Genomic DNA, 26,393 nt, shown 5'->3' with positions numbered 1-26,393 from the left:
TCTTTCTGGAGCAGTAGTTTTTGCCAATATAAATGATATTGCTTTTTATTGTTTTTATTTGGCGAGTCAAACTAATACATTCTGGATATGTTATAAATCAAGTCACATTTTATTGGTCACATACACATGGTTAGCAGATGTTATTGCGGGTGTAGTGAAATGCTTGTGTTTCTAGCTCCAACAGTACAGTAATATCTAACAATGCTTGTGTTTCTAGCTCAAACAGTGCAGTAGTATCTAACTAAATGGTTGTGTTTCTAGCTCCAACAGTGCAGTAGTATCTAACAATGCTTGTGTTTCTAGCTCCAACAGTGCAGTAATATCTAACAATGCTTGTGTTTCTAGCTCCAACAGTACAGTAATATCTAACAATGCTTGTGTTTCTAGCTCCAACAGTGCAGTAGTATCTAACAATGCTTGTGTTTCTAGCTCCAACAGTACAGTAATATCTAACAATGCTTGTGTTTCTAGCTCCAACAGTACAGTAATATCTAACAATGCTTGTGTTTCTAGCTCCAACAGTGCAGTAACATCTAACAATTCACAACAATAGACACATCTAAAAGCAAGATAATGGAGTTAAGAAATATGTAAATATTAGGATGAGCAATGTTGGAGTGGCATTGATTAGAATACAGTAGAATAGAATACAGTAGAATAGAATACAGTAGACTAGAATACAGTAGAATAGAATACAGTAGAATAGAATACCGTATATACATATGAAATGAGTAAAGCAGTATGTAAACATTATTAAAGTGGCCAGTGATTCCATATCTATGTAGATAGTATAGGGCAGGAGCCTCTATATCAAATCAAATCAAATGTTATTTGTCACATACACATGGTTAGCAGATGTTAATGCGAGTGTGTGAAATGCTGTGAAATGTGAAATGCTTGTGCTTCTAGTTCCGACAATGCAGTAATAACCAACGAGTAATCTAACCTAACAATTCCAAAACTACTACCTTACACACACAAGTGTAAAGGGATAAAGAATATGTACATAAAAATATATGAATGAGTGATGGCACAGAATGGCATAGGCAAGATGCAGTAGATGGTATCGAGTACAGTATATACCGTGGGGCAAAAAAGTATTTAATCAGCCACCAATTGTGCAAGTTCTCCCACTTAAAAAGATGAGAGAGGCCTGTAATTTTCATCATAGGTACACTTCAACTATGACAGACAAAATGAGAGAAAAAATCTCCCCCTACCTATGTGTACTGTACTTCAAAATAAAACAAAGTTTAGAGTATAATCATAACTGCTAGAAGGATATTATACGCACAGTTCTTTCAGAAAGTTGTCACGCCCCTTGACCTTTTCCACATTTTGGTGTGTTACAGCCCGAATTTACAATTGATTTTAAATCGACTTTTTTTGTTTTTTCTTCACTGGTTGACACTCAATCACCCCATAATGTCAAAGTGGAATTCTGTTTTTTGAAAATGTTTGCAAAATTTAATACAAAATTTAAAAAACAGATGTCTTGAGTCAATAAGTTTTCAACCCCTTTCATTGTTCTATCACAGAGCTGGAGTAAATGACATTAAGCTGCTCCCGAACGGACAACATCAGGACATCGATTCTATCCTAGTCCATGTGGGTTTTAAATGACCATATGAAGGGAAGCTCTGAACGGTTGAAACTGCATTTTTAAAGAGCTGATTGACTATCTGCTAGACACTAATAAAAGAGCCATCATATCTGTCTCTGTGCCTTTCTATGAATCATTGAACTCTTTAGCAGGAGTCTCTCTCTTAACAACTGGCTACGTGGTTTATTGCAGATCAATAGGTGTAACAACAATGGGGAAAGTCATTCTGCTTTCAAAGTTGGATGAACTTGTAAACTCTCTTTTGAGAGGCTGTTTTCATGTTATCCAGAGTGTTGGTGAATGTGACTGTGCTGCTGGCAACAATTTAATTACGCCTTTTTTTGGGGCCAACGTTTACTGACACCGGCCATATTCAACGGGTGTTGAGTGTTCGTAAATCCGTCAGTTATTCTGTGCTCTGGCACGCTCAGACGAGAGTGCTCTGAAATTACGTCTATCGGCAGTTGTTGCCGTGACATCATAATGTTGTTGCCGTGACATCATAATGTTGTTGACATCATAATGTTGTTGCATCATAATGTTGTTGCAGTGACATCATAATGTTGTTGCAGTTACTTGCATAGCAGAGTCTTGTGTTTAGACACGTAGCTAGCTAGCTAGCTAAACAGCATGAATCTGCAGGTAACTAGCCAACCAGGTTCAATGTTAGCTAGCTAACATGAGGCTATATTTAGCAATGCAAATGGTTCTGAGATAATAATATTACTGCACAGATCATACACGTAACGTTAGCTAGCGAGCCAGCTAGCTAGCTAACAGTACTCTTTAACTTGAAATGAAAACGACTTTCTGACTAAATTAGAAACGTGTAATATCCGAAAATGTAGCTAGCTAGATTCTTACCCCGTAAACATGGATGAACGCTTCTCCCTCTCTGTCACGGATGCCATGGTTGCCCTTAGTTTGAAGATGTAATCCGGAGACAGGTATTTTATCCAACAGCCTTCTCTGTGTTCTCTTTTCGACTCTGTCTGCGTATTTGCAATCAAACACCATCTCCTTAGCTGTCATACTCTAATTCCGCTGTTTTCAAAACTCGGTCCTCCAGAAAGTGTAGAGCAACACTTATGCAGTTCTACTACGTGATGTCTTTATAAAAGTCTGCCTTAGAAAGGATTACCTAGACATACCGACCAGCTCATGTTATAGACAGAAGCGTGCCACATGGCAGACCAATCCGAACTCATCTCTCGGCATGTCCAGCCCACTCATTATCTCAGCCAATCATGGCTAGCGGGAAGGTTGCTGGCTTTTTCCGTGACTAAACCAACTGGGCTCGTAATATAACAATTTTAGGTGCTTTTACAGATGGTTATACACGTTTGTTATCAAGGCACATGAAAGTTCACATGTTCCAGAAGGCATTTCTGCCCAAAAAACAAGTCACATATGGCTACACAGGTTATTCTGTCTCTCCTAAAGCCCATTGTTGTGGGAAGCTGCTATAGACCACCAAGTGCTAACAGTCAGTATCTGGATAACATGTGTGAAATGCTCGATAACAACAGAGAGGTGTATTTTCTGGGTGATTTTTTTTTTTATATTGACTGGCTTTCATCAAGCTGCCCACTCAAGAAAAAGCTTCAAACTGTAACCAGTGCCTGCAGCCTGGATAAGGATATCTGTCAACCTACCAGGGTAGTTACAGACAGCACGGGAATTAAATCATCAACGTGTATTGATTACATCTTTACTAATGCTGCAGACGTGCTTGAAAGCAGTATCCAGATTCCTCGGATGCAGTGATCACCATATAGTAGCCATATCTAGAAAAAACAACGTTCCAAAGGCTGGGCCCAATATAGTGTAGAAGAGGTCCTGGGGCCTAATATAGTGTAGAAGAGGTCCTGGGGCCCAATATAGTGTAGAAGAGGTCCTGGGGCCTAATATAGTGTATAAGAGATCATGGGGCCCAATATAGTGTAGAAGAGGTCCTGGGGCCTAAATATAGTGTATAAGAGGTCATGGGGCCTAATATAGTGTATCAGAGGTCATACAATACGTTTTATAGGGATTCCTATGTTGTTGATGTAAATAATATTTGTTGGTAAGTGGTGTGTAATGAGGAGCAACCAGACGCTGCTGGTCTGTGGTGTGTAATGAGGAGCAACCAGACGCTGCTGGTCTGTGGTGTGTAATGAGGAGCAAGCACACGCTGCTGGTTTGTGGTGTGTAATGAGGAGCAACCAGACGCTGCTGGTCTGTGGTGTGTAATGAGGAGCAACCAGACGCTGCTGGTCTGTGGTGTGTAATGGAGAACAACCAGACGCTGCTGGTCTGTGGTGTGTAATGAGGAGCAAGCAGACGCTGCTGGTCTGTGGTGTGTAATGAGGAGCAACCAGACGCTGCTGGCCTGTGGTGTGTAATGAGGAGCAACCAGACGCTGCTGGTCTGTGGTGTGTAATGAGGAGCAACCAGACGCTGCTGGTCTGTGGTGTGTAATGAGGAGCAAGCAGACGCTGCTGGTCTGTGGTGTGTAATGAGGAGCAACCAGACGCTGCTGGCCTGTGGTGTGTAATGAGGAGCAACCAGACGCTGCTGGTCTGTGGTGTGTAATGAGGAGCAACCAGACGCTGCTGGTCTGTGGTGTGTAATGAGGAGCAACCAGATGCTGCTGGTCTGTGGTGTGTAATGACTGCCTTCTGTAGCTCAGTTGGTAGAGCATGGCGCTTGTAACGCCAGGGTAGTGGGTTCAATCCCCGGGACCACCCATACGTAGAATGTATGCACACATGACTGTAAGTCGCTTTGGATAAAAGCGTCTGCTAAATGGCATTTATTATTATTATTATTATTAATGAGGAGCAACCAGACGCTGCTGGTCTGTGGTGTGTAATGAGGAGCAACCAGACGCTGCTGGTCTGTGGTGTGTAATGAGGAGCAACCAGACGCTGCTGGTCTGTGGTGTGTAATGAGGAGCAACCAGACGCTGCTGGTCTGTGGTGTGTAATGAGGAGCAAGCAGACGCTGCTGGTCTGTGGTGTGTAATGAGGAGCAACCAGACGCTGCTGGCCTGTGGTGTGTAATGAGGAGCAACCAGACGCTGCTGGTCTGTGGTGTGTAATGAGGAGCAACCAGACGCTGCTGGTCTGTGGTGTGTAATGAGGAGCAACCAGACGCTGCACTTGACACATTTATGAAATTGCTCATCCCAGTTACTAATAAACATGAACCCATTAAGTAAATGACTGTTAAAAACGGTTAAATCTTTGGATTGATGAGGAATTAAAAAATATATATATAGTTGAGAGGGATGAGGCAAAAGGAATGGCAAATAAGTCTGGCAGCACAACCGATTGGCTAACGTAGAAATCATGTGACTAAACTAAATTAAAAGAAGAAGAAGAAACTACACTATGAAGCAAAGATAAATGACATAAAAAATTATTAATGGCATTTTGGGGAAAAAAGGCAAACTCTGCTCCATCATTCATTGAATCAGATGGCTCGTTCATTACAAAACCAACTGATATTGCCAACTACTTTAATGATTTCTTCATTGGCAAGATTAGCACATTTAGGCATCGCGTGCCAGCAACAAATGCTGACACTACACCTCCAAGTATATCGGACCAAATTATGAAAGACAAGCATTGTAAGTGAGTGTGGAAGAGGTGAAAACATTATGGTTGTCAATCAACAATGACGAGCAACCGGGGTCTGACAACTTGGATGGAAAATGACTGAGGATAATTGCGGACGATATTGCTACTCCTATTTGCCATGTCTTCAATTTAATCCTACTATAAAGTGTGTGCCCTCAGGCCTGGAGGGAAGCAAAAGCTCTTCCACTACCTAAGAATAGTAAAGCCCCCTTCAAATAGTCGACCAACCCTTAGTTTGGGGGAAAATGGTGTTTGACCAGATACAATGCTATATTACAGTAAACAAATAATAGTGTTTAACATGATTTTTGAATGACTTCTTCATCTCTGTACCCCACACATGCAATAATCTGTAAGGTCACTCAGTCGAGCAGTGAATTTCAAACACAGATTCAACCACAAAGACCAGGGAGGTTTTCCAATGCCTCGCAAAGAAGGCCACCGATTGGTAGATGGGTACATTTTTAAAACCAGACATCGAAAAGCCCTTTGAGCATGGTGTAGTTATTTATTACACTTTGGATGGTGTATCAGTACACCCAGTCACTACAAAGATACAGGCATTCTTCCTAACTCAGTTGCCGGAGAGGAAGGAAACCGCTCAGGGATTTCACCATAAGGCCAATGTTGATTTTAAAACAGCTACAGAGTTTAATGGCTGTGATAAGAAGAAACTGAGGATGGATCAACAACATTGTAATTACCCCACAATACTAACCTAAATGACAGAATGAAAAGAAGGAAGCCTGGCCAGAATACAAATATTCCGAAACATGCATCCTGTTTGCAACAAGGCACTAAAGTAAAACTGCAAAAAATATGGCACTATGCCCTCAGTGTTACAACCTACAACCAGGCACCATGTCCTCAGTGTTACAACCTACACCCAGGCACTATGCCCTCAGCGTTACAACCAGGCACTATGCCCTCAGTGTTACAACCAGGCACTATGCCCTCAGTGTTACAACCTACAACCAGGCACTATGCCCTCAGTGTTACAACCTACAACCAGGCACCATGTCCTCAGTGTTACAACCAGGCACTATGCCCTCAGTATTACAACCTACAACCAGGCACCATGTCCTCAGTGTTACAACCTACAACCAGGCACCATGTCCTCAGTGTTACAACCAGGCACTATGCCCTCAGTGTTACAACCTACAACCAGGCACTATGCCCTCAGCGTTACAACCTACAACCAGGCACCATGCCCTCAGTGTTACAACCAGGCACTATGTCCTCAGTATTACAACCTACAACCAGGCACTATGCCCTCAGTGTTACAACCAGGCACTATGCCCTCAGTGTTACAACCTACAACCAGGCACCATGTCCTCAGTGTTACAACCTACAACCAGGCACCATGCCCTCAGTGTTACAACCTACAACCAGGCACCATGTCCTCAGTGTTACAACCTACAACCAGGCACCATGTTCTCAGTGTTACAACCTACAACCAGGCACCATGTCCTCAGTGTTACAACCTACAACCAGGCACCATGTCCTCAGTGTTACAACCTACAACCAGGCACCATGTCCTCAGTGTTACAACCAGGCACTATGCCCTCAGTGTTACAACCTACAACCAGGCACCATGTCCTCAGTGTTACAACCAGGCACTATGCCCTCAGTGTTACAACCTACAACCAGGCACCATGTCCTCAGTGTTACAACCAGGCACCATGCCCTCAGTGTTACAACCTACAACCAGGCACCATGTCCTCAGTGTTACAACCTACAACCAGGCACTATGCCCTCAGTGTTGACTTTCAGACTAATAACGACGTTCAGACTAATAACAACTTTCAGACTAATAACAACTTTCAGACTAATAACGACTTTCAGACTAATAACAACTTTCAGACTAATAACGACTTTCAGACTAATAACGACTTTCAGACTAATAACGACTTTCAGACTAATAACAATTTACAGACTAATAACAACTTACAGACTAATAACAACTTTCAGACTAATAGACTTGAAGGTTTGGGTTTCTATGTTTATGGGCGGCTAACAGGGATGTGTTTTGACTGTGAATTATCTGTTTACTCAAACATGGTAATATTATAAAGGTAGTACTAGCAGTGTTGTTCTTTAAGTGTCTGCCGGTCTGTCTGCCTGCCGTTTTTTTGTGGGGGTTCTCTGTGTGTGCGTTAGAGACCAGTTGTAATTGAGTCTCTTATCGTCTGTTTGCAGGTTGTGCAGTCTGACTCTGAAGAGGTTGGTGGTCCTGAGGGAGCTGGACAAGGAGCTCATCTCTGTGGTCATCGCTGTCAAAATCCAGGTATGACCATCGCGTTCTCCTTCAGAAACACCTCACATGGCTGGAGGTATGACAGGGACACACGCGGATGTAATATCTACACATACTGTATACACAATTTAAATGCTGCATTTACACACAGAGCTCACACATACAGTGCATTCAGAAAGTAGTCAGAACCCTTGACTTTTCCCACATTTTGTTTACGTTTTATAGCCTTATTCTAAAATTGATTAAATTGTTTTCCCCCTCATCAATCTATACACAATACCCTATAATGACAAAGTAAAAACAGGTTTTTGGAAATGTTTTCAAAAAAATAAATAAACAGAAATATGATATTTACATAAGTATTCAGACCCTTTACTCAGTACTTTGTTGAAGCACCTTTGGCAGCGATTACAGCCTCGAGTCTTCTTGGGTATGATGCTACAAGCTTGGCACACCTGTATTTGGGGAGTTTCTCCCCATTCTTCTCTACAGAGCCTCTCAAGCTCTGTCAGGTTGGATGGGGAGTGTCGCTGCACAGCTATTTTCAGGACTCTCCAGAGATGTTTGTTCTCTTGTCCCGAAGCCACTCCTGCGTTGTCTTTGCTGTGTGCTTAGGGTCGTTGGAGTGTGACCCTTCACCCCAGTCTGAGGTTCTGGAGCAGGTTTCCCATCAAGGATCTCTCTGTACTTTGCTCCGCTCATCTTTCCTTCAATCCTGACTAGTCTCCCAGTCCCTGCTGCTGAAAAACAACCCCCCACAGCATGACGTTGCCACCACCATGCTTCACTGTTGGGATGGTGCCAGGTTTCCCCCAGACGTGACGCTTGGCATTCAGGCCAAAGAATTCATTCTTTGTTTCATCAGACCAGATAATCTTGTTTCTCATGGTCTGAGAGTCTTTAAGGTGCATTTTGGAAAATTCCAAGCGGTTTGTCATGCACTTTTTACTAAGGAATGGCTTCTGTCTGGCCAGTCTACCATAAAGGCTTGATTGGTGGAGTGCTGCAGAGATAGTTGTCCTTCTGGAAGGTTCTCCCATCTCCACAGAGGAACTCTAGAGCTCTGTCAGAGTGACCATTGGGTTCCAAACTTCTTCCATTTAAGAATGATGGAGGCCACTGTGTTCTTGGGGACCTTCAATGCTGCAGAAATGTTTTGGTACCCTTCCCCAGATCTGTGCCTCGACACAATCCTGTCTCGGAGCTCTACGGACAATTCCTTTGACCTCATAGCTTGGTTTTTGCTCTAACATTCACTGTCAACTGTGGGACCTTTATATAGACAGGTGTGTGTCTTTCTGAATTCATCACAGGTGGACTTCAATCATATTGTAGAAACATCTCAAGGATGATCAATGGAAACAGGATTCACCTGAGCTCAATTTTGAGTCTCATAGCAAACGGTCTGAATACTTATGTCAATAAGGTATTTTTAAAATATTTAATGTATTTATACATTTGCAAACATTTCTACAAACCTGTCGCTTTGTCATTATGAGGTATAGTGATGGCATTATGGAGTATAGTGATGTCATTATGGAGTATAGTGATGTCATTATGGGGTATAGTGATGTCATTATTGTAATGGCGTTCGTCTGTTGAAGGAGAGTCGTGGTGGTTACTCGTGTTCTTTAATGTAGAATAGCGAATACATGAAATAACTATATATATACAAAACAACAAACGGAACGTGAAAACCTATACAGCCTGTCTGGTGAATAACTAACACAGAGACAGGAACAATCACCCACAAAATACACAGTGAAACCCAGGCTACCTAAATATGGTTCCCAATCAGAGACAACGAAAATCACCTGACTCTGATTGAGAACCGCCTCAGGCAACCAAGCCTATGCTTACACCCCTACTCAGCCGCAATCCCAATGCCTACAAAACCCCAATACGAAACACAACAAAATAAACCCATGTCACACCCTGGCCTGACCAAATATATAACGAAAACACAAAATACTATGACCAAGGCGTGACAATTATGAGGTATTGCGATGTCATTATGGGGTATTGCGATGTCATTATGGGGTATTGCGATGTCATTATGGGGTATTGCGATGTCATTATGGGGTATTGCGATGTCATTATGGGGTATTGTGATGTCATTATGGGGTATTGTGATGTCATTATGATGTATTGAGTGTTGAATGATTGAGGAAATCATTTAATTGAATCCATTTTAGAATTCAGTCTGTAACGTAACAAAATGTAGAAAAATAGTCCAGGGGGTCTGAATTCTTTCTGAATGCACTATACTGTATATCCTGTATGTACACTGCATGTCACACACATCCTGCCAGACAAATGCTATTCAACCTGGCTGATGTTTTCTCCCCCGTGCATCACTTTCCCCTGCTTCCTCTACTGGTGCCTGCTGGTTGAATATTAGAGCTTTGTAGAGCATTGCTTAATTTAAAATGCAAGCCGAGATAATACCGTTCAGATTTATTTGTTTCTTTTTTTTTTTAACATGACTTATAAAACGTAATCCTATGCAACATTAAGCTATTAAAAACAGTTCTTTCACTGCACTATTACGGCATAAAACAGTCAAATCCAGGAGGGACTGGATAATGGAAATGAGTGCTGCTGGTCTGATGTGATTCCTTTCCCTAGGGTTCCAAGAGGATCCTGAGGTCCCATGAGATAGTGCTGCCCCCTAGTGGCTCAGTGGAGACTGACTTGGCTCTCACCTTCTCACTGCAGGTAAACACTAGACAGACTGACTTGGCTCTCACCTTCTCACTGCAGGTAAACACTAGACAGACTGACTGACCTGACTCTCACCTTCTCACTGCAGGTAAACACTAGACAGACTGACTGACCTGACTCTCACCTTCTCACTGCAGGTAAACACTAGACAGACTGACTTGGCTCTCACCTTCTCACTGCAGGTAAACACTAGACAGACTGACTTGGCTCTCACCTTCTCACTGCAGGTAAACACTAGACAGACTGACTTGGCTCTCACCTTCTCACTGCAGGTAAACACTAGACAGACTGACTTGGCTCTCACCTTCTCACTGCAGGTAAACACTAGACAGACTGACTTGGCTCTCACCTTCTCACTGCAGGTAAACACTAGACAGACTGACTGACCTGACTCTCACCTTCTCACTGCAGGTAAACACTAGACAGACTGACTTGGCTCTCACCTTCTCACTGCAGGTAAACACTAGACAGACTGACTTGGCTCTCACCTTCTCACTGCAGGTAAACACTAGACAGACTGACTTGGCTCTCACCTTCTCACTGCAGGTAAACACTAGACAGACTGACTTGGCTCTCACCTTCTCACTGCAGGTAAACACTAGACAGACTGACTTGGCTCTCACCTTCTCACTGCAGGTAAACACTAGACAGACTGACAGACTGTAAACTTAGACAGACTGCTCTCACCTTCTCACTGCAGGTAAACACTAGACAGACTGACTTGGCTCTCACCTTCTCACTCTAGGTAAACACTCGAGATAAACATGTCTGTTGGCTTTTCTGCATATACAGTGCCAGTCAAAAGGTTGGACACACCTACTCATTCAAGGGTTTTTCTTTATTTTTACTGTTTTCTACATTGTAGAATAATAGTGATGACATCAAAACTATGAAATAAAACATATGGAATCATGTAGTAACCAACAAATTGTTAAACAATATTTTAGATTCCTCAAAGTAGCCACCTTGATGACCATGACCTTGATGACATCTTTGCACACTCTTGGTATTCTCTCAACCAGCTTCATGAGGTAGTCACCTGGAATGCATTTCAATTAACAGGTGTGCCTTGTTAAAAGTTAATTTGTGGAATTTCTTGCCTTCTTAATGAGTTTGAGCATTTTAGTTGTGTTGTGAAAAGGTAGGGGTGGTATACAGAAGACAGCCCTATTTGGTTAAAGACCAAGTCCATATTATTGCAAGAACAGTTCAAATGAGCAAAGAGAAACGACAGTCCATCATTACTTTAAGACATGAAGGTCAGTCAATCATGAACATTTCAAGAACATTTAAAGTTTCTTCAAGTGCAGTCGCAAAAACCATCCAGCGCTATGATGAAACTGGCTCTCATGAGGACCGCCACAGGAAAGGAAGACCCAGAGTTACCTCTGCTGCAGAGGATAAGTTCATTAGAGTTACCAGAATCAGAAATTGCAGCCCAATTAAATGCTTCTCAGAGTTCAAGTAACAGACACAACATCAACTGTTCAAGAGAAACCACGACTAAAGGACATGAGTAAGTAGAAGAGACTTGCTTGGGCCAAGAAACACGAGCAATGGACATTAGACCGGTGGAAATCAGTCCTTTGGTCTGACTGATTCCATCTGGTTTGTGCTTTGTGGGACAATCATTTGTTTATCAACAGGACAATGACCCAAGACATACCTCCAGGCTGTTTAAGGGCTATTTGACCAAGAAGGAGAGTGATGGAGTTCTGCATCAGATGACCTGGCCTCCACAATCACCCGACCTCAACTCAACTGAGATGGTTTGGGATGAGTCGGACTGCAAAGTGAAGGAAAAGCAGCCAACAAGTGCTCAGCATACGAGGGAACTCCTTCGAGACTGTTGGAAAAGCATTCCTCATGACGCTGGTTGAGAGAATGCCAAGAGTGTTTCAAAGCTCTCATCAAGGCAAAGGGTGGCTACTTTGAAGAATCTCAATTATGAAAAAGAATATTGATTTGTTTAACACTTTTTATGGTTACTACGTGATTCCATATGTGTTTTATCATAGTTTTGATGTCTTCACTATTATATTGTAAAGTGACTGTCCCACTCGATGTCATAAGGTGAATGCACCAATTTGTAAGTCGCTCTGGATAAGAGCGTCTGCTAAATGACTTAAATGTAATGTAAATGTAAATGTAAGAGGCAGTGCGGCTTTGCTGGGTCGTGTTTCGGAGGACGCACGGCTCTCGACCTTCACCTCTCCCGAGTCCGTACGGGAGTTGCAGCGATGAAACAAGACAGTAAATAAAGACTGTAACGACCAATTGGAGACCACGAAAAAAGGGTTAAAAAAACAAAAATACGTGGCTAATTGTTCTCTTTATTTTTATTGTTTTTCATTCATCCTCAGTACCCTCACTTCCTGAAGAGAGAGGGTAACAAGCTCCAGATCCTGCTGCAGAGGAGGAAGAGATACAAGAACAGGACTATCCTGGGATACAAGACCCTGGCTGTAGGAACCATCGATATGGCTGAGGTAGGAACCATCGATATGGCTGAGGTAGGAACCATCGATATGGCTGAGGTAGGAACCATCGATATGGCTGAGGTAGGAACCATCGATATGGCTGAGGTAGGAACCATCGATATGGCTGAGGTAGGAACACAATGAGGGAAGACCCTGGCTGTAGGAACCATCGATATGGCTGAGGTAGGAACATAATGAGGGAAGACCCTGGCTGTAGGAACCATCGATATGGCTGAGGTAGGAACCATCGATATGGCTGAGGTAGGAACACAATGAGGGAAGACCCTGGCTGTAGGAACCATCGATATGGCTGAGGTAGGAACCATCGATATGGCTGAGGTAGGAACATAATGAGGGAAGACCCTGGCTGTAGGAACCATCGATATGGCTGAGGTAGGAACCATCGATATGGCTGAGGTAGGAACATAATGAGGGAAGACCCTGGCTGTAGGAACCATCGATATGGCTGAGGTAGGAACCATCGATATGGCTGAGGTAGGAACATAATGAGGGAAGACCCTGGATGTAGGAACCATCGATATGGCTGAGGTAGGAACCATCGATATGGCTGAGGTAGGAACATAATGAGAGAAGACCATGGCTGTAGGAACCATCGATATGGCTGAGGTAGGAACACAATGAGAGAAGACCCTGGCTGTAGGAACCATCGATATGGCTGAGGTAGGAACACAATGAGAGAAGACCCTGGCTGTAGGAACCATCGATATGGCTGAGGTAGGAACCATGGATATAGCTGAGGTAGGAACCATGGATATAGCTGAGGTAGGAACCATGGATATAGCTGAGGTAGGAACCATGGATATAGCTGAGGTAGGAACCATGGATATAGCTGAGGTAGGAACCATGGATATAGCTGAGGTAGGAACCATGGATATAGCTGAGGTAGGAACCATCGATATAGCTGAGGTAGGAACCATCGATATAGCTGAGGTAGGAACCATCGATATAGCTGAGGTAGGAACCATGGATATAGCTGAGGTAGGAACCATGGATATGGCTGAGGTAGGAACCATGGATATGGCTGAGGTAGGAACCATGGATATGGCTGAGGTAGGAACCATCGATATAGCTGAGGTAGGAACATAATGAGGGAAGACCCTGGCTGTAGGAACCATCGATATGGCTGAGGTAGGAACATAATGAGGGAAGACCCTGGCTGTAGGAACCATCGATATGGCTGAGGTAGGAACATAATGAGGGAAGACCTTGGCTGTAGGAACCATCGATATGGCTGAGGTAGGAACATAATGAGGGAAGACCCTGGCTGTAGGAACCATCGATATGGCTGAGGTAGGAACCATTGATATGGCTGAGGTAGGAACATAATGAGAGAAGACCCTGGCTGTAGGAACCATCGATATAGCTGAGGTAGGAACCATTGATATGGCTGAGGTAGGAACCATTGATATGGCTGAGGTAGGAACATAATGAGAGAAGACCCTGGCTGTAGGAACCATCGATATGGTTGAGGTAGGAATATAATGAGGGAAGACCCTGGCTGTAGGAACCATCGATATGGCTGAGGTAGGAACATAATGAGGGAAGACCCTGGCTGTAGGAACCATCGATATGGCTGAGGTAGGAACATAATGAGGGAAGACCCTGGCTGTAGGAACCATCGATATGGCTGAGGTAGGAACCATTGATATGGTTGAGGTAGGAACATAATGAGAGAAGACCCTGGCTGTAGGAACCATGGATATAGCTGAGGTAGGAACACAATGAGGGAAGACCCTGGCTGTAGGAACCATGGATATAGCTGAGGTAGGAACCATTGATATAGCTGAGGTAGGAACCATTGATATAGCTGAGGTAGGAACCATCGATATAGCTGAGGTAGGAACATAATGAGAGAAGACCCTGGCTGTAGGAACCATGGATATAGCTGAGGTAGGAACCATGGATAAAGCTGAGGTAGGAACCATGGATATAGCTGAGGTAGGAACCATGGATATAGCTGAGGTAGGAACCATGGATATAGCTGAGGTAGGAACCATCGATATGGCTGAGGTAGGAACCATGGATATGGCTGAGGTAGGAACATAATGAGGGAAGACCCTGGCTGTAGGAACCATCGATATGGCTGAGGTAGGAATCATCGATATGGCTGAGGTAGGAACCATGGATATGGCTGAGGTAGGAACACAATGAGGGAAGACCCTGGCTGTAGGAACCATCGATATGGCTGAGGTAGGAACCATTGATATAGCTGAGGTAGGAACCATTGATATGGCTGAGGTAGGAACCATTGATATGGCTGAGGTAGGAACCATTGATATGGCTGAGGTAGGAACCATTGATATGGCTGAGGTAGGAACCATTGATATGGCTGAGGTAGGAACCATTGATATGGCTGAGGTAGGAACCATTGATATGGCTGAGGTAGGAACCATTGATATGGCTGAGGTAGGAACCATTGATATGGCTGAGGTAGGAACCATTGATATGGCTGAGGTAGGAACCATTGATATGGCTGAGGTAGGAACCATTGATATGGCTGAGGTAGGAACCATTGATATGGCTGAGGTAGGAACCATTGATATGGCTGAGGTAGGAACCATCGATATGGCTGAGGTAGGAACACAATGAGAGAAGACCTTGGCTGTAGGAACCATGGATATGGCTGAGGTAGGAACACAATGAGGGAAGACCCTGGCTGTAGGAACCATCGATATAGCTGAGGTAGGAACACAATGAGAGAAGACCCTGGCTGTAGGAACCATCGATATGGTTGAGGTAGGAACATAATGAGGGAAGACCCTGGCTGTAGGAACCATCGATATGGCTGAGGTAGGAACATAATGAGGGAAGACCCTGGCTGTAGGAACCATCGATATGGCTGAGGTAGGAACCATTGATATGGTTGAGGTAGGAACATAATGAGAGAAGACCCTGGCTGTAGGAACCATGGATATAGCTGAGGTAGGAACATAATGAGAGAAGACCCTGGCTGTAGGAACCATGGATATAGCTGAGGTAGGAACACAATGAGGGAAGACCCTGGCTGTAGGAACCATGGATATAGCTGAGGTAGGAACCATTGATATAGCTGAGGTAGGAACCATTGATATAGCTGAGGTAGGAACCATTGATATAGCTGAGGTAGGAACCATCGATATAGCTGAGGTAGGAACATAATGAGAGAAGACCCTGGCTGTAGGAACCATGGATATAGCTGAGGTAGGAACCATGGATATAGCTGAGGTAGGAACCATGGATATAGCTGAGGTAGGAACCATCGATATGGCTGAGGTAGGAACATAATGAGGGAAGACCCTGGCTGTAGGAACCATCGATATGGCTGAGGTAGGAATCATCGATATGGCTGAGGTAGGAATCATCGATATGGCTGAGGTAGGAATCATCGATATGGCTGAGGTAGGAATCATCGATATGGCTGAGGTAGGAATCATCGATATGGCTGAGGTAGGAACCATCGATATGGCTGAGGTAGGAACCATGGATATGGCTGAGGTAGGAACATAATGAGGGAAGACCCTGGCTGTAGGAACCATCGATATGGCTGAGGTAGGAATCATCGATATGGCTGAGGTAGGAACCATGGATATGGCTGAGGTAGGAACACAATGAGGGAAGACCCTGGCTGTAGGAACCATCGATATGGCTGAGGTAGGAACCATTGATATGGCTGAGGTAGGAACCATTGATATGGCTGAGGTAGGAACCATTGATATGGCTGAGGTAGGAACCATGGATATGGCTGAGGTAGGAACATAATGAGGGAAGACCCTGGCTGTAGGAACCATTGATATGGCTGAGGTAGGAACCATTGATATGGCTGAGGTAGGAACCATTGATATGGCTGAGGTAGGAACCATTGATATGGCTGAGGTAGGAACCATTGATATGGCTGAGGTAGGAACCATTGATATGGCTGAGGTAGGAACACAATGAGAGAAGACCCTGGCTGTAGGAACCATGGATATGGCTGAGGTAGGAACACAATGAGGGAAGACCCTGGCTGTAGGAACCATGGATATGGCTGAGGTAGGAACACAATGAGGGAAGACCCTGGCTGTAGGAACCATGGATATGGCTGAGGTAGGAACACAATGAGGGAAGACCCTGGCTGTAGGAACCATCGATATAGCTGAGGTAGGAACACAATGAGAGAAGACCCTGGCTGTAGGAACCATCGATATAGCTGAGGTAGGAACCATCGATATGGCTGAGGTAGGAACACAATGAGAGAAGACCCTGGCTGTAGGAACCATCGACATGGCTGAGGTAGGAACACAATGAGAGAAGACCCTGGCTGAGGTAGGAACATAATGAGAGAAGACCCTGGCTGTAGGAACCATGGATATGGCTGAGGTAGGAACCATGGATATGGCTGAGGTAGGAACATAATGAGGGAAGACCCTGGCTGTAGGAACCATCGATATAGCTGAGGTAGGAACATAATGAGGGAAGACCCTGGCTGTAGGAACCATCGATATGGTTGAGGTAGGAACACAATGAGGGAAGACCCTGGCTGTAGGAACCATCGATATGGCTGAGGTAGGAACATAATGAGGGAAGACCTTCGCTGTAGGAACCATCGATATGGCTGAGGTAGGAACATAATGAGGGAAGACCCTGGCTGTAGGAACCATCGATATGGCTGAGGTAGGAACCATTGATATGGCTGAGGTAGGAACATAATGAGAGAAGACCCTGGCTGTAGGAACCATCGATATAGCTGAGGTAGGAACCATTGATATGGCTGAGGTAGGAACCATTGATATGGCTGAGGTAGGAACATAATGAGAGAAGACCCTGGCTGTAGGAACCATCGATATGGTTGAGGTAGGAACATAATGAGGGAAGACCCTGGCTGTAGGAACCATCGATATGGCTGAGGTAGGAACATAATGAGGGAAGACCCTGGCTGTAGGAACCATCGATATGGCTGAGGTAGGAACATAATGAGGGAAGACCCTGGCTGTAGGAACCATCGATATGGCTGAGGTAGGAACCATTGATATGGTTGAGGTAGGAACATAATGAGAGAAGACCCTGGCTGTAGGAACCATGGATATAGCTGAGGTAGGAACACAATGAGGGAAGACCCTGGCTGTAGGAACCATGGATATAGCTGAGGTAGGAACCATTGATATAGCTGAGGTAGGAACCATTGATATAGCTGAGGTAGGAACCATTGATATAGCTGAGGTAGGAACCATCGATATAGCTGAGGTAGGAACATAATGAGAGAAGACCCTGGCTGTAGGAACCATGGATATAGCTGAGGTAGGAACCATGGATATAGCTGAGGTAGGAACCATGGATATAGCTGAGGTAGGAACCATGGATATAGCTGAGGTAGGAACCATGGATATAGCTGAGGTAGGAACCATGGATATAGCTGAGGTAGGAACCATGGATATGGCTGAGGTAGGAACCATGGATATGGCTGAGGTAGGAACATAATGAGGGAAGACCCTGGCTGTAGGAACCATCGATATGGCTGAGGTAGGAATCATCGATATGGCTGAGGTAGGAACCATGGATATGGCTGAGGTAGGAACACAATGAGGGAAGACCCTGGCTGTAGGAACCATCGATATGGTTGAGGTAGGAACATAATGAGGGAAGACCCTGGCTGTAGGAACCATCGATATGGCTGAGGTAGGAACCATTGATATAGCTGAGGTAGGAACCATTGATATAGCTGAGGTAGGAACCATTGATATGGCTGAGGTAGGAACCATTGATATGGCTGAGGTAGGAACCATTGATATGGCTGAGGTAGGAACCATTGATATGGCTGAGGTAGGAACCATTGATATGGCTGAGGTAGGAACCATTGATATGGCTGAGGTAGGAACCATTGATATGGCTGAGGTAGGAACCATTGATATGGCTGAGGTAGGAACCATTGATATGGCTGAGGTAGGAACCATTGATATGGCTGAGGTAGGAACCATCGATATGGCTGAGGTAGGAACACAATGAGAGAAGACCCTGGCTGTAGGAACCATGGATATGGCTGAGGTAGGAACACAATGAGGGAAGACCCTGGCTGTAGGAACCATCGATATAGCTGAGGTAGGAACACAATGAGAGAAGACCCTGGCTGTAGGAACCATCGATATGGTTGAGGTAGGAACATAATGAGGGAAGACCCTGGCTGTAGGAACCATCGATATGGCTGAGGTAGGAACATAATGAGGGAAGACCCTGGCTGTAGGAACCATCGATATGGCTGAGGTAGGAACCATTGATATGGTTGAGGTAGGAACATAATGAGAGAAGACCCTGGCTGTAGGAACCATGGATATAGCTGAGGTAGGAACATAATGAGAGAAGACCCTGGCTGTAGGAACCATGGATATAGCTGAGGTAGGAACACAATGAGGGAAGACCCTGGCTGTAGGAACCATGGATATAGCTGAGGTAGGAACCATTGATATAGCTGAGGTAGGAACCATTGATATAGCTGAGGTAGGAACCATTGATATAGCTGAGGTAGGAACCATCGATATAGCTGAGGTAGGAACATAATGAGAGAAGACCCTGGCTGTAGGAACCATGGATATAGCTGAGGTAGGAACCATGGATATAGCTGAGGTAGGAACCATGGATATAGCTGAGGTAGGAACCATCGATATGGCTGAGGTAGGAACATAATGAGGGAAGACCCTGGCTGTAGGAACCATCGATATGGCTGAGGTAGGAATCATCGATATGGCTGAGGTAGGAATCATCGATATGGCTGAGGTAGGAATCATCGATATGGCTGAGGTAGGAATCATCGATATGGCTGAGGTAGGAACCATCGATATGGCTGAGGTAGGAACCATGGATATGGCTGAGGTAGGAACATAATGAGGGAAGACCCTGGCTGTAGGAACCATCGATATGGCTGAGGTAGGAATCATCGATATGGCTGAGGTAGGAACCATGGATATGGCTGAGGTAGGAACACAATGAGGGAAGACCCTGGCTGTAGGAACCATCGATATGGCTGAGGTAGGAACCATTGATATGGCTGAGGTAGGAACCATTGATATGGCTGAGGTAGGAACCATTGATATGGCTGAGGTAGGAACCATGGATATGGCTGAGGTAGGAACATAATGAGGGAAGACCCTGGCTGTAGGAACCATTGATATGGCTGAGGTAGGAACCATTGATATGGCTGAGGTAGGAACCATTGATATGGCTCAGGTAGGAACCATTGATATGGCTGAGGTAGGAACCATTGATATGGCTGAGGTAGGAACCATTGATATGGCTGAGGTAGGAACACAATGAGAGAAGACCCTGGCTGTAGGAACCATGGATATGGCTGAGGTAGGAACACAATGAGGGAAGACCCTGGCTGTAGGAACCATGGATATGGCTGAGGTAGGAACACAATGAGGGAAGACCCTGGCTGTAGGAACCATCGATATAGCTGAGGTAGGAACACAATGAGAGAAGACCCTGGCTGTAGGAACCATGGATATGGCTGAGGTAGGAACCATCGATATGGCTGAGGTAGGAACACAATGAGAGAAGACCCTGGCTGTAGGAACCATCGATATAGCTGAGGTAGGAACCATCGATATGGCTGAGGTAGGAACACAATGAGAGAAGACCCTGGCTGTAGGAACCATCGATATGGTTGAGGTAGGAACACAATGAGAGAAGACCCTGGCTGAGGTAGGAACATAATGAGAGAAGACCCTGGCTGTAGGAACCATGGATATGGTTGAGGTAGGAACATAATGAGGGAAGACCCTGGCTGTAGGAACCATCGATATGGCTGAGGTAGGAACACAATGAGGGAAGACCCTGGCTGTAGGAACCATGGATATGGTTGAGGTAGGAACATAATGAGGGAAGACCCTGGCTGTAGGAACCATCGATATGGCTGAGGTAGGAACACAATGAGGGAAGACCCTGGCTGTAGGAACCATCGATATGGCTGAGGTAGGAACATAATGAGGGAAGACCCTGGCTGTAGGAACCATCGATATGGCTGAGGTAGGAACATAATGAGGGAAGACCCTGGCTGTAGGAACCATCGATATGGCTGAGGTAGGAACCATTGATATGGCTGAGGTAGGAACATAATGAGAGAAGACCCTGGCTGTAGGAACCATCGATATGGCTGAGGTAGGAACCATTGATATGGCTGAGGTAGGAACCATTGATATGGCTGAGGTAGGAACCATTGATATGGCTGAGGTAGGAACATAATGAGAGAAGACCCTGGCTGTAGGAACCATCGATATGGTTGAGGTAGGAACATAATGAGGGAAGACCCTGGCTGTAGGAACCATCGATATGGCTGAGGTAGGAACCATTGATATGGCTGAGGTAGGAACCATTGATATGGCTGAGGTAGGAACCATTGATATGGCTGAGGTAGGAACCATTGATATGGCTGAGGTAGGAACCATTGATATGGCTGAGGTAGGAACCATTGATATGGCTGAGGTAGGAACATAATGAGAGAAGACCCTGGCTGTAGGAACCATCGATATGGCTGAGGTAGGAACCATTGATATGGCTGAGGTAGGAACCATTGATATGGCTGAGGTAGGAACCATTGATATGGCTGAGGTAGGAACATAATGAGAGAAGACCCTGGCTGTAGGAACCATCGATATGGCTGAGGTAGGAACCATTGATATGGCTGAGGTAGAAACCATCGATATGGCTGAGGTAGGAACCATTGATATGGCTGAGGTAGGAACATAATGAGAGAAGACCCTGGCTGTAGGAACCATCGATATGGTTGAGGTAGGAACATAATGAGGGAAGACCCTGGCTGTAGGAACCATCGATATGGCTGAGGTAGGAACCATTGATATGGTTGAGGTAGGAACATAATGAGAGAAGACCCTGGCTGTAGGAACCATCGATATGGCTGAGGTAGGAACCATTGATATAGCTGAGGTAGGAACCATTGATATAGCTGAGGTAGGAACCATCGATATAGCTGAGGTAGGAACATAATGAGAGAAGACCCTGGCTGTAGGAACCATGGATATAGCTGAGGTAGGAACCATGGATATAGCTGAGGTAGGAACCATGGATATGGCTGAGGTAGGAACCATGGATATGGCTGAGGTAGGAACCATGGATATGGCTGAGGTAGGAACCATGGATATGGCTGAGGTAGGAACCATGGATATGGCTGAGGTAGGAACCATGGATATGGCTGAGGTAGGAACCATGGATATGGCTGAGGTAGGAACCATGGATATGGCTGAGGTAGGAACCATGGATATGGCTGAGGTAGGAACCATGGATATGGCTGAGGTAGGAACCATGGATATGGCTGAGGTAGGAACCATGGATATGGCTGAGGTAGGAACCATGGATATGGCTGAGGTAGGAACCATCGATATAGCTGAGGTAGGAACATAATGAGGGAAGACCCTGGCTGTAGGAACCATGGATATAGCTGAGGTAGGGACACGGCTGTATTAGTAGTGTCTCTTTGGCATCCATGCTGTTTGTTGAGTGTACTGGGGTGCATTTATGAATTAATTCTCCTCAGAAGTCTTTCTCCGTCCTCTCCTCATCCCCAGACATCCTCTGGGGACTGCGTCTGGCCTTCCCTCTGTAACTACCTTCTAACTCTCAGCTTAACGCCATCTGCCTGAACAAAGACACACAGCTGTGTGAAGCACTAAAATGGCCGCCTCCGGCTCTGTGTGGCTCTAACTTCAAATCACTCAAGACCATCTCTGTCTAGAGAGAGAGAGAGAGACAGAGAGAGAGAGAGAGAGAGAGAGAGAGAGAGAGAGACAGAGAGAGAGACAGAGAGAGAGACAGAGAGAGAGACAGAGAGAGAGACAGAGAGAGAGCGACAGACAGAGAGAGCGCGACAGACAGAGAGAGCGCGACAGACAGAGAGAGAGCGACAGACCGAGAGAGAGCGACAGACAGAGAGAGAGCGACAGACAGAGAGAGAGCGACAGACAGAGAGAGAGCGACAGACAGAGAGAGAGCGACAGACAGAGAGAGAGCGACAGACAGAGAGAGAGCGACAGACAGAGAGAGAGAGAGAGAGACAGACACATAGACAGACACATAGACAGACACATAGACAGACACATAGACAGACACATAGACAGACACATAGACAGACACAGACAGAGAGAGACACAGACAGAGAGAGACACAGACAGAGAGAGACATAGACAGAGAGAGACATAGACAGACACATAGAGAGAGAGAGACATAGACAGACACATAGAGAGAGAGAGACATAGACAGACACATAGACAGACACATAGACAGACACATAGACAGACACATAGACAGACACATAGACAGACACATAGACAGAGACATAGACAGACACATAGAGAGAGAGAGACATAGACAGACACATAGAGAGAGACATAGACAGACACAGAGAGAGAGAGACATAGACAGACACATAGAGAGAGAGAGACATAGACAGACACATAGAGAGAGAGAGACATAGACAGACACATAGAGAGAGAGAGACATAGACAGACACATAGAGAGAGAGACACACACAAAGAGAGAGAGACACAGAGAGAGAGACACACACAAAGAGAGAGAGACACAGGCTGTGCTCACTCTGCTCCAGGGGAGAGGTAGGGACAGAGCTGCATTTCCTATTACACTGTGACAAATACTCAGACCCAAGAGAATATTTCTTTCCCAAAATTATAACTCAATACAAAGAATTTGAAACTATAAAAGATGAAGAAAAAATCTAACATTTATTGGGTGAAAAGCCAAAATGTGCAGTTTTGGCAGCCAAATATGTGTCCTCCTGCCACAACCTGAGGGACAGCCAGTGAAAAGTGTGGATAATATTTCCCATCTTGTTTTGTTTTGTCATTCATACCAGGTCATGTGTCTTCTCAGTCATGTTGACACTGGTCTACTACCAGGTCATGTGTCTTCTCAGTCATGTTGACACTGGTCTACTACCAGGTCATGTGTCTTCTCAGTCATGTTGACACTGGTCTACTACCAGGTCATGTGTCTTCTCAGTCATGTTGACACTGGTCTACTACCAGGTCATGTGTCTTCTCAGTCATGTTGACACTGGTCTACTACCAGGTCATGTGTCTTCTCAGTCATGTTGACACTGGTCTACTACCAGGTCATGTGTCTTCTCAATCATGTTGACACTGGTCTACTACCAGGTCATGTGTCTTCTCAGTCATGTTGACACTGGTCTACTACCAGGTCATGTGTCTTCTCAGTCATGTTGACACTGGTCTACCAGGTCATGTGTCTTCTCAGTCATGTTGACACTGGTCTACTACCAGGTCATGTGTCTTCTCAGTCATGTTGACACTGGTCTACTACCAGGTCATGTGTCTTCTCAGTCATGTTGACACTGGTCTACTACCAGGTCATGTGTCTTCTCAGTCATGTTGACACTGGTCTACTACCAGGTCATGTGTCTTCTCTGTCATGTTGACACTGGTCTACTACCAGGTCATGTGTCTACTCAGTCATGTTGACACTGGTCTACTACCAGGTCATGTGTCTTCTCAATCATGTTGACACTGGTCTACTACCAGGTCATGTGTCTTCTCAGTCATGTTGACACTGGTCTACTACCAGGTCATGTGTCTTCTCAGTCATGTTGACACTGGTCTACTACCAGGTCATGTGTCTTCTCAGTCATGTTGACACTGGTCTACTACCAGGTCATGTGTCTTCTCAGTCATGTTGACACTGGTCTACTACCAGGTCATGTGTCTTCTCAGTCATGTTGACACTGGTCTACTACCAGGTCATGTGTCTTCTCAGTCATGTTGACACTGGTCTACTACCAGGTCATGTGTCTCCTCAGTCATGTTGACACTGGTCTACTACCAGGTCATGTGTCTTCTCAGTCATGTTGACACTGGTCTACTACCAGGTCATGTGTCTTCTCAGTCATGTTGACACTGGTCTACTACCGTTGTTCTGATTAATATTGTTGTTGTTGTTGTTGTTAATGGTAGGGGCACTTGAGAGAGAGACACACACACACACACACACACACACACACACACACACACACACACACACACACACACACACACACACACACACACACACACACACACACACACACACACACACACACACACACACACACAGACACAGACACAGAGAGACACACACACACACACACACACACACACGCCTGCCTGCTGCAGACCTCTCCACCATGGCTGACCAGTCCACAGTGCCCCCCTCTCTGAGTGCAAAGAACCTTGGCGTGACCCTGGACAACACCCTGTCGCTCCTGTGGGTTCATGCTCTCATCCTCTACACCAGGAGTTCTCATCCTCTACACCAGGGGTTCTCATCCTCTACACCAGGGGTTCTCATCCTCTACACCAGGGGTTCTCATCCTCTACACCAGGGGTTCTCATCCTCTACACCAGGGGTTCTCATCCTCTACACCAGGGGTTCTCATCCTCTACACCAGGGGTTCTCATCCTCTACACCAGGGGTTCTCATCCTCTTTTGCTTACTGTACCACCAATTGAGTTTTGCTCTGCCCGTAATACCCCTGAAGTACCCCCTCATGTACATTTTACCAGTAGGCCCATGGTCTCATGATTCTTCTCAAGTGCCCCTTGTGGATAGACCAGGTACCCCTAAGGGTCCTAGTACCCCTGGTTGGGAACAACTGCTCTACAACATCCGTAGAGTACCACCTTTTCTGACACAGGTAGCGGCGCAGGTCCTTAACCAGGCACTTGTCCTCTCCTGTCTGGACCACTGCAACTCTCTGTTGGCTGAGATCCCTGCTTGTGCCATCAAACCCCTGCCACTTATCTAGAACGCTGCAGCACGTCTGGTGTTCAATCTTCCCAAGTTCTCTCACCCCCCCCCCCCCCCCCTCTACTCCTCCGCACACTCCACTGGCTTCCACTCTAAGCTTGCCTACAGACCCCCCCTGCCTTCAGGCAAACCCTACTGCTCGTTTCTGCTGAAAGACAGACACAGAGAGAGACCTAGAGAGAGGGAGAGACCTATAGAGACACAGAGAGAGACACAGAGACACAGAGAGAGACCTAGAGATACAGAGACACAGAGAGAGACCTAGAGAGAGAGAGAGAGAGAGACAGAGACACAGAGAGAGACCTAGAGACACAGATACAGAGACACAGATACAGAGACACAGAGAGAGACCTAGAGAGAGAGAGAGACATATAGAGACACAGAGAGAGACCTAGAGACACAGATACAGAGAGAGAGACGGAGACCGGCAGACAGATTTAGAAACACATGCCAGAAAAATCCCCTTATGGTCTTGTTGCCCCCCCCCCCCCTCACCACCAGGTGATGCAGCACCCTACGGAGGGGGGCCAGGTTCTGTCTCTGTGCAGTAACCAGAAGGAGATGCTGGGTAAAGTAGCTGAGATCTGGATCTTCTCACTGTCCAGTCAGCCGATAGACCACGAAGAGGCCGCTCTGCAGGAGGGAACCAAGATCAAATGCTCAGGTACGCTGTTACACAACATGGTGGTTCTACTGAGGTATTCAGGTACGCTGTTACACAACATGGCGGTTCTATTGAGGTATTCAGGTATGCTGTTACACAACATGGTGGTTCTACTGAGGTATTCAGGTTACTGAGGTATTCAGGTACGCTGTTACACAACATGGTGGTTCTACTGAGGTATTCAGGTTACTGAGGTATTCAGGTACGCTGTTACACAACATGGTGGTTCTACTGAGGTATT

The 26,393-nt window shown here is 45.4% G+C and overlaps 1 protein-coding gene across 7 annotated transcripts in view; it reads left to right on the top strand.

Annotated features, from left to right (window-relative positions):
- LOC124001785 (phosphofurin acidic cluster sorting protein 2-like) overlaps positions 1–26,393 on the top strand; it is a 121,781-nt gene that overhangs the window by 47,442 nt on the left and 47,946 nt on the right. For 5 of the 7 annotated variants that reach the window (XM_046308857.1, XM_046308859.1, XM_046308856.1 and 2 more), the window contains exons 2-5: positions 7,429–7,516; positions 10,115–10,204; positions 12,574–12,699; positions 25,990–26,152. In XM_046308857.1, the coding sequence (XP_046164813.1) occupies positions 7,429–7,516; positions 10,115–10,204; positions 12,574–12,699; positions 25,990–26,152 (467 nt within the window). Of the gene's footprint in view, positions 1–7,428; positions 7,517–10,114; positions 10,205–12,573; positions 12,700–21,177; positions 21,196–21,549; positions 21,580–25,989; positions 26,153–26,393 lie in introns of those variants that run through there. The other 2 variants (XM_046308860.1, XM_046308861.1) reach the window with 2 other exon arrangements.

Source organism: Oncorhynchus gorbuscha, linkage group LG17 (genome assembly GCF_021184085.1).
Source record: "Oncorhynchus gorbuscha isolate QuinsamMale2020 ecotype Even-year linkage group LG17, OgorEven_v1.0, whole genome shotgun sequence".
NCBI lineage: Eukaryota > Metazoa > Chordata > Actinopteri > Salmoniformes > Salmonidae > Oncorhynchus > Oncorhynchus gorbuscha.
The sequence above is the reverse complement of the archived record's forward strand: the minus strand, read 5'-3'. Positions and strand labels throughout refer to the sequence as shown.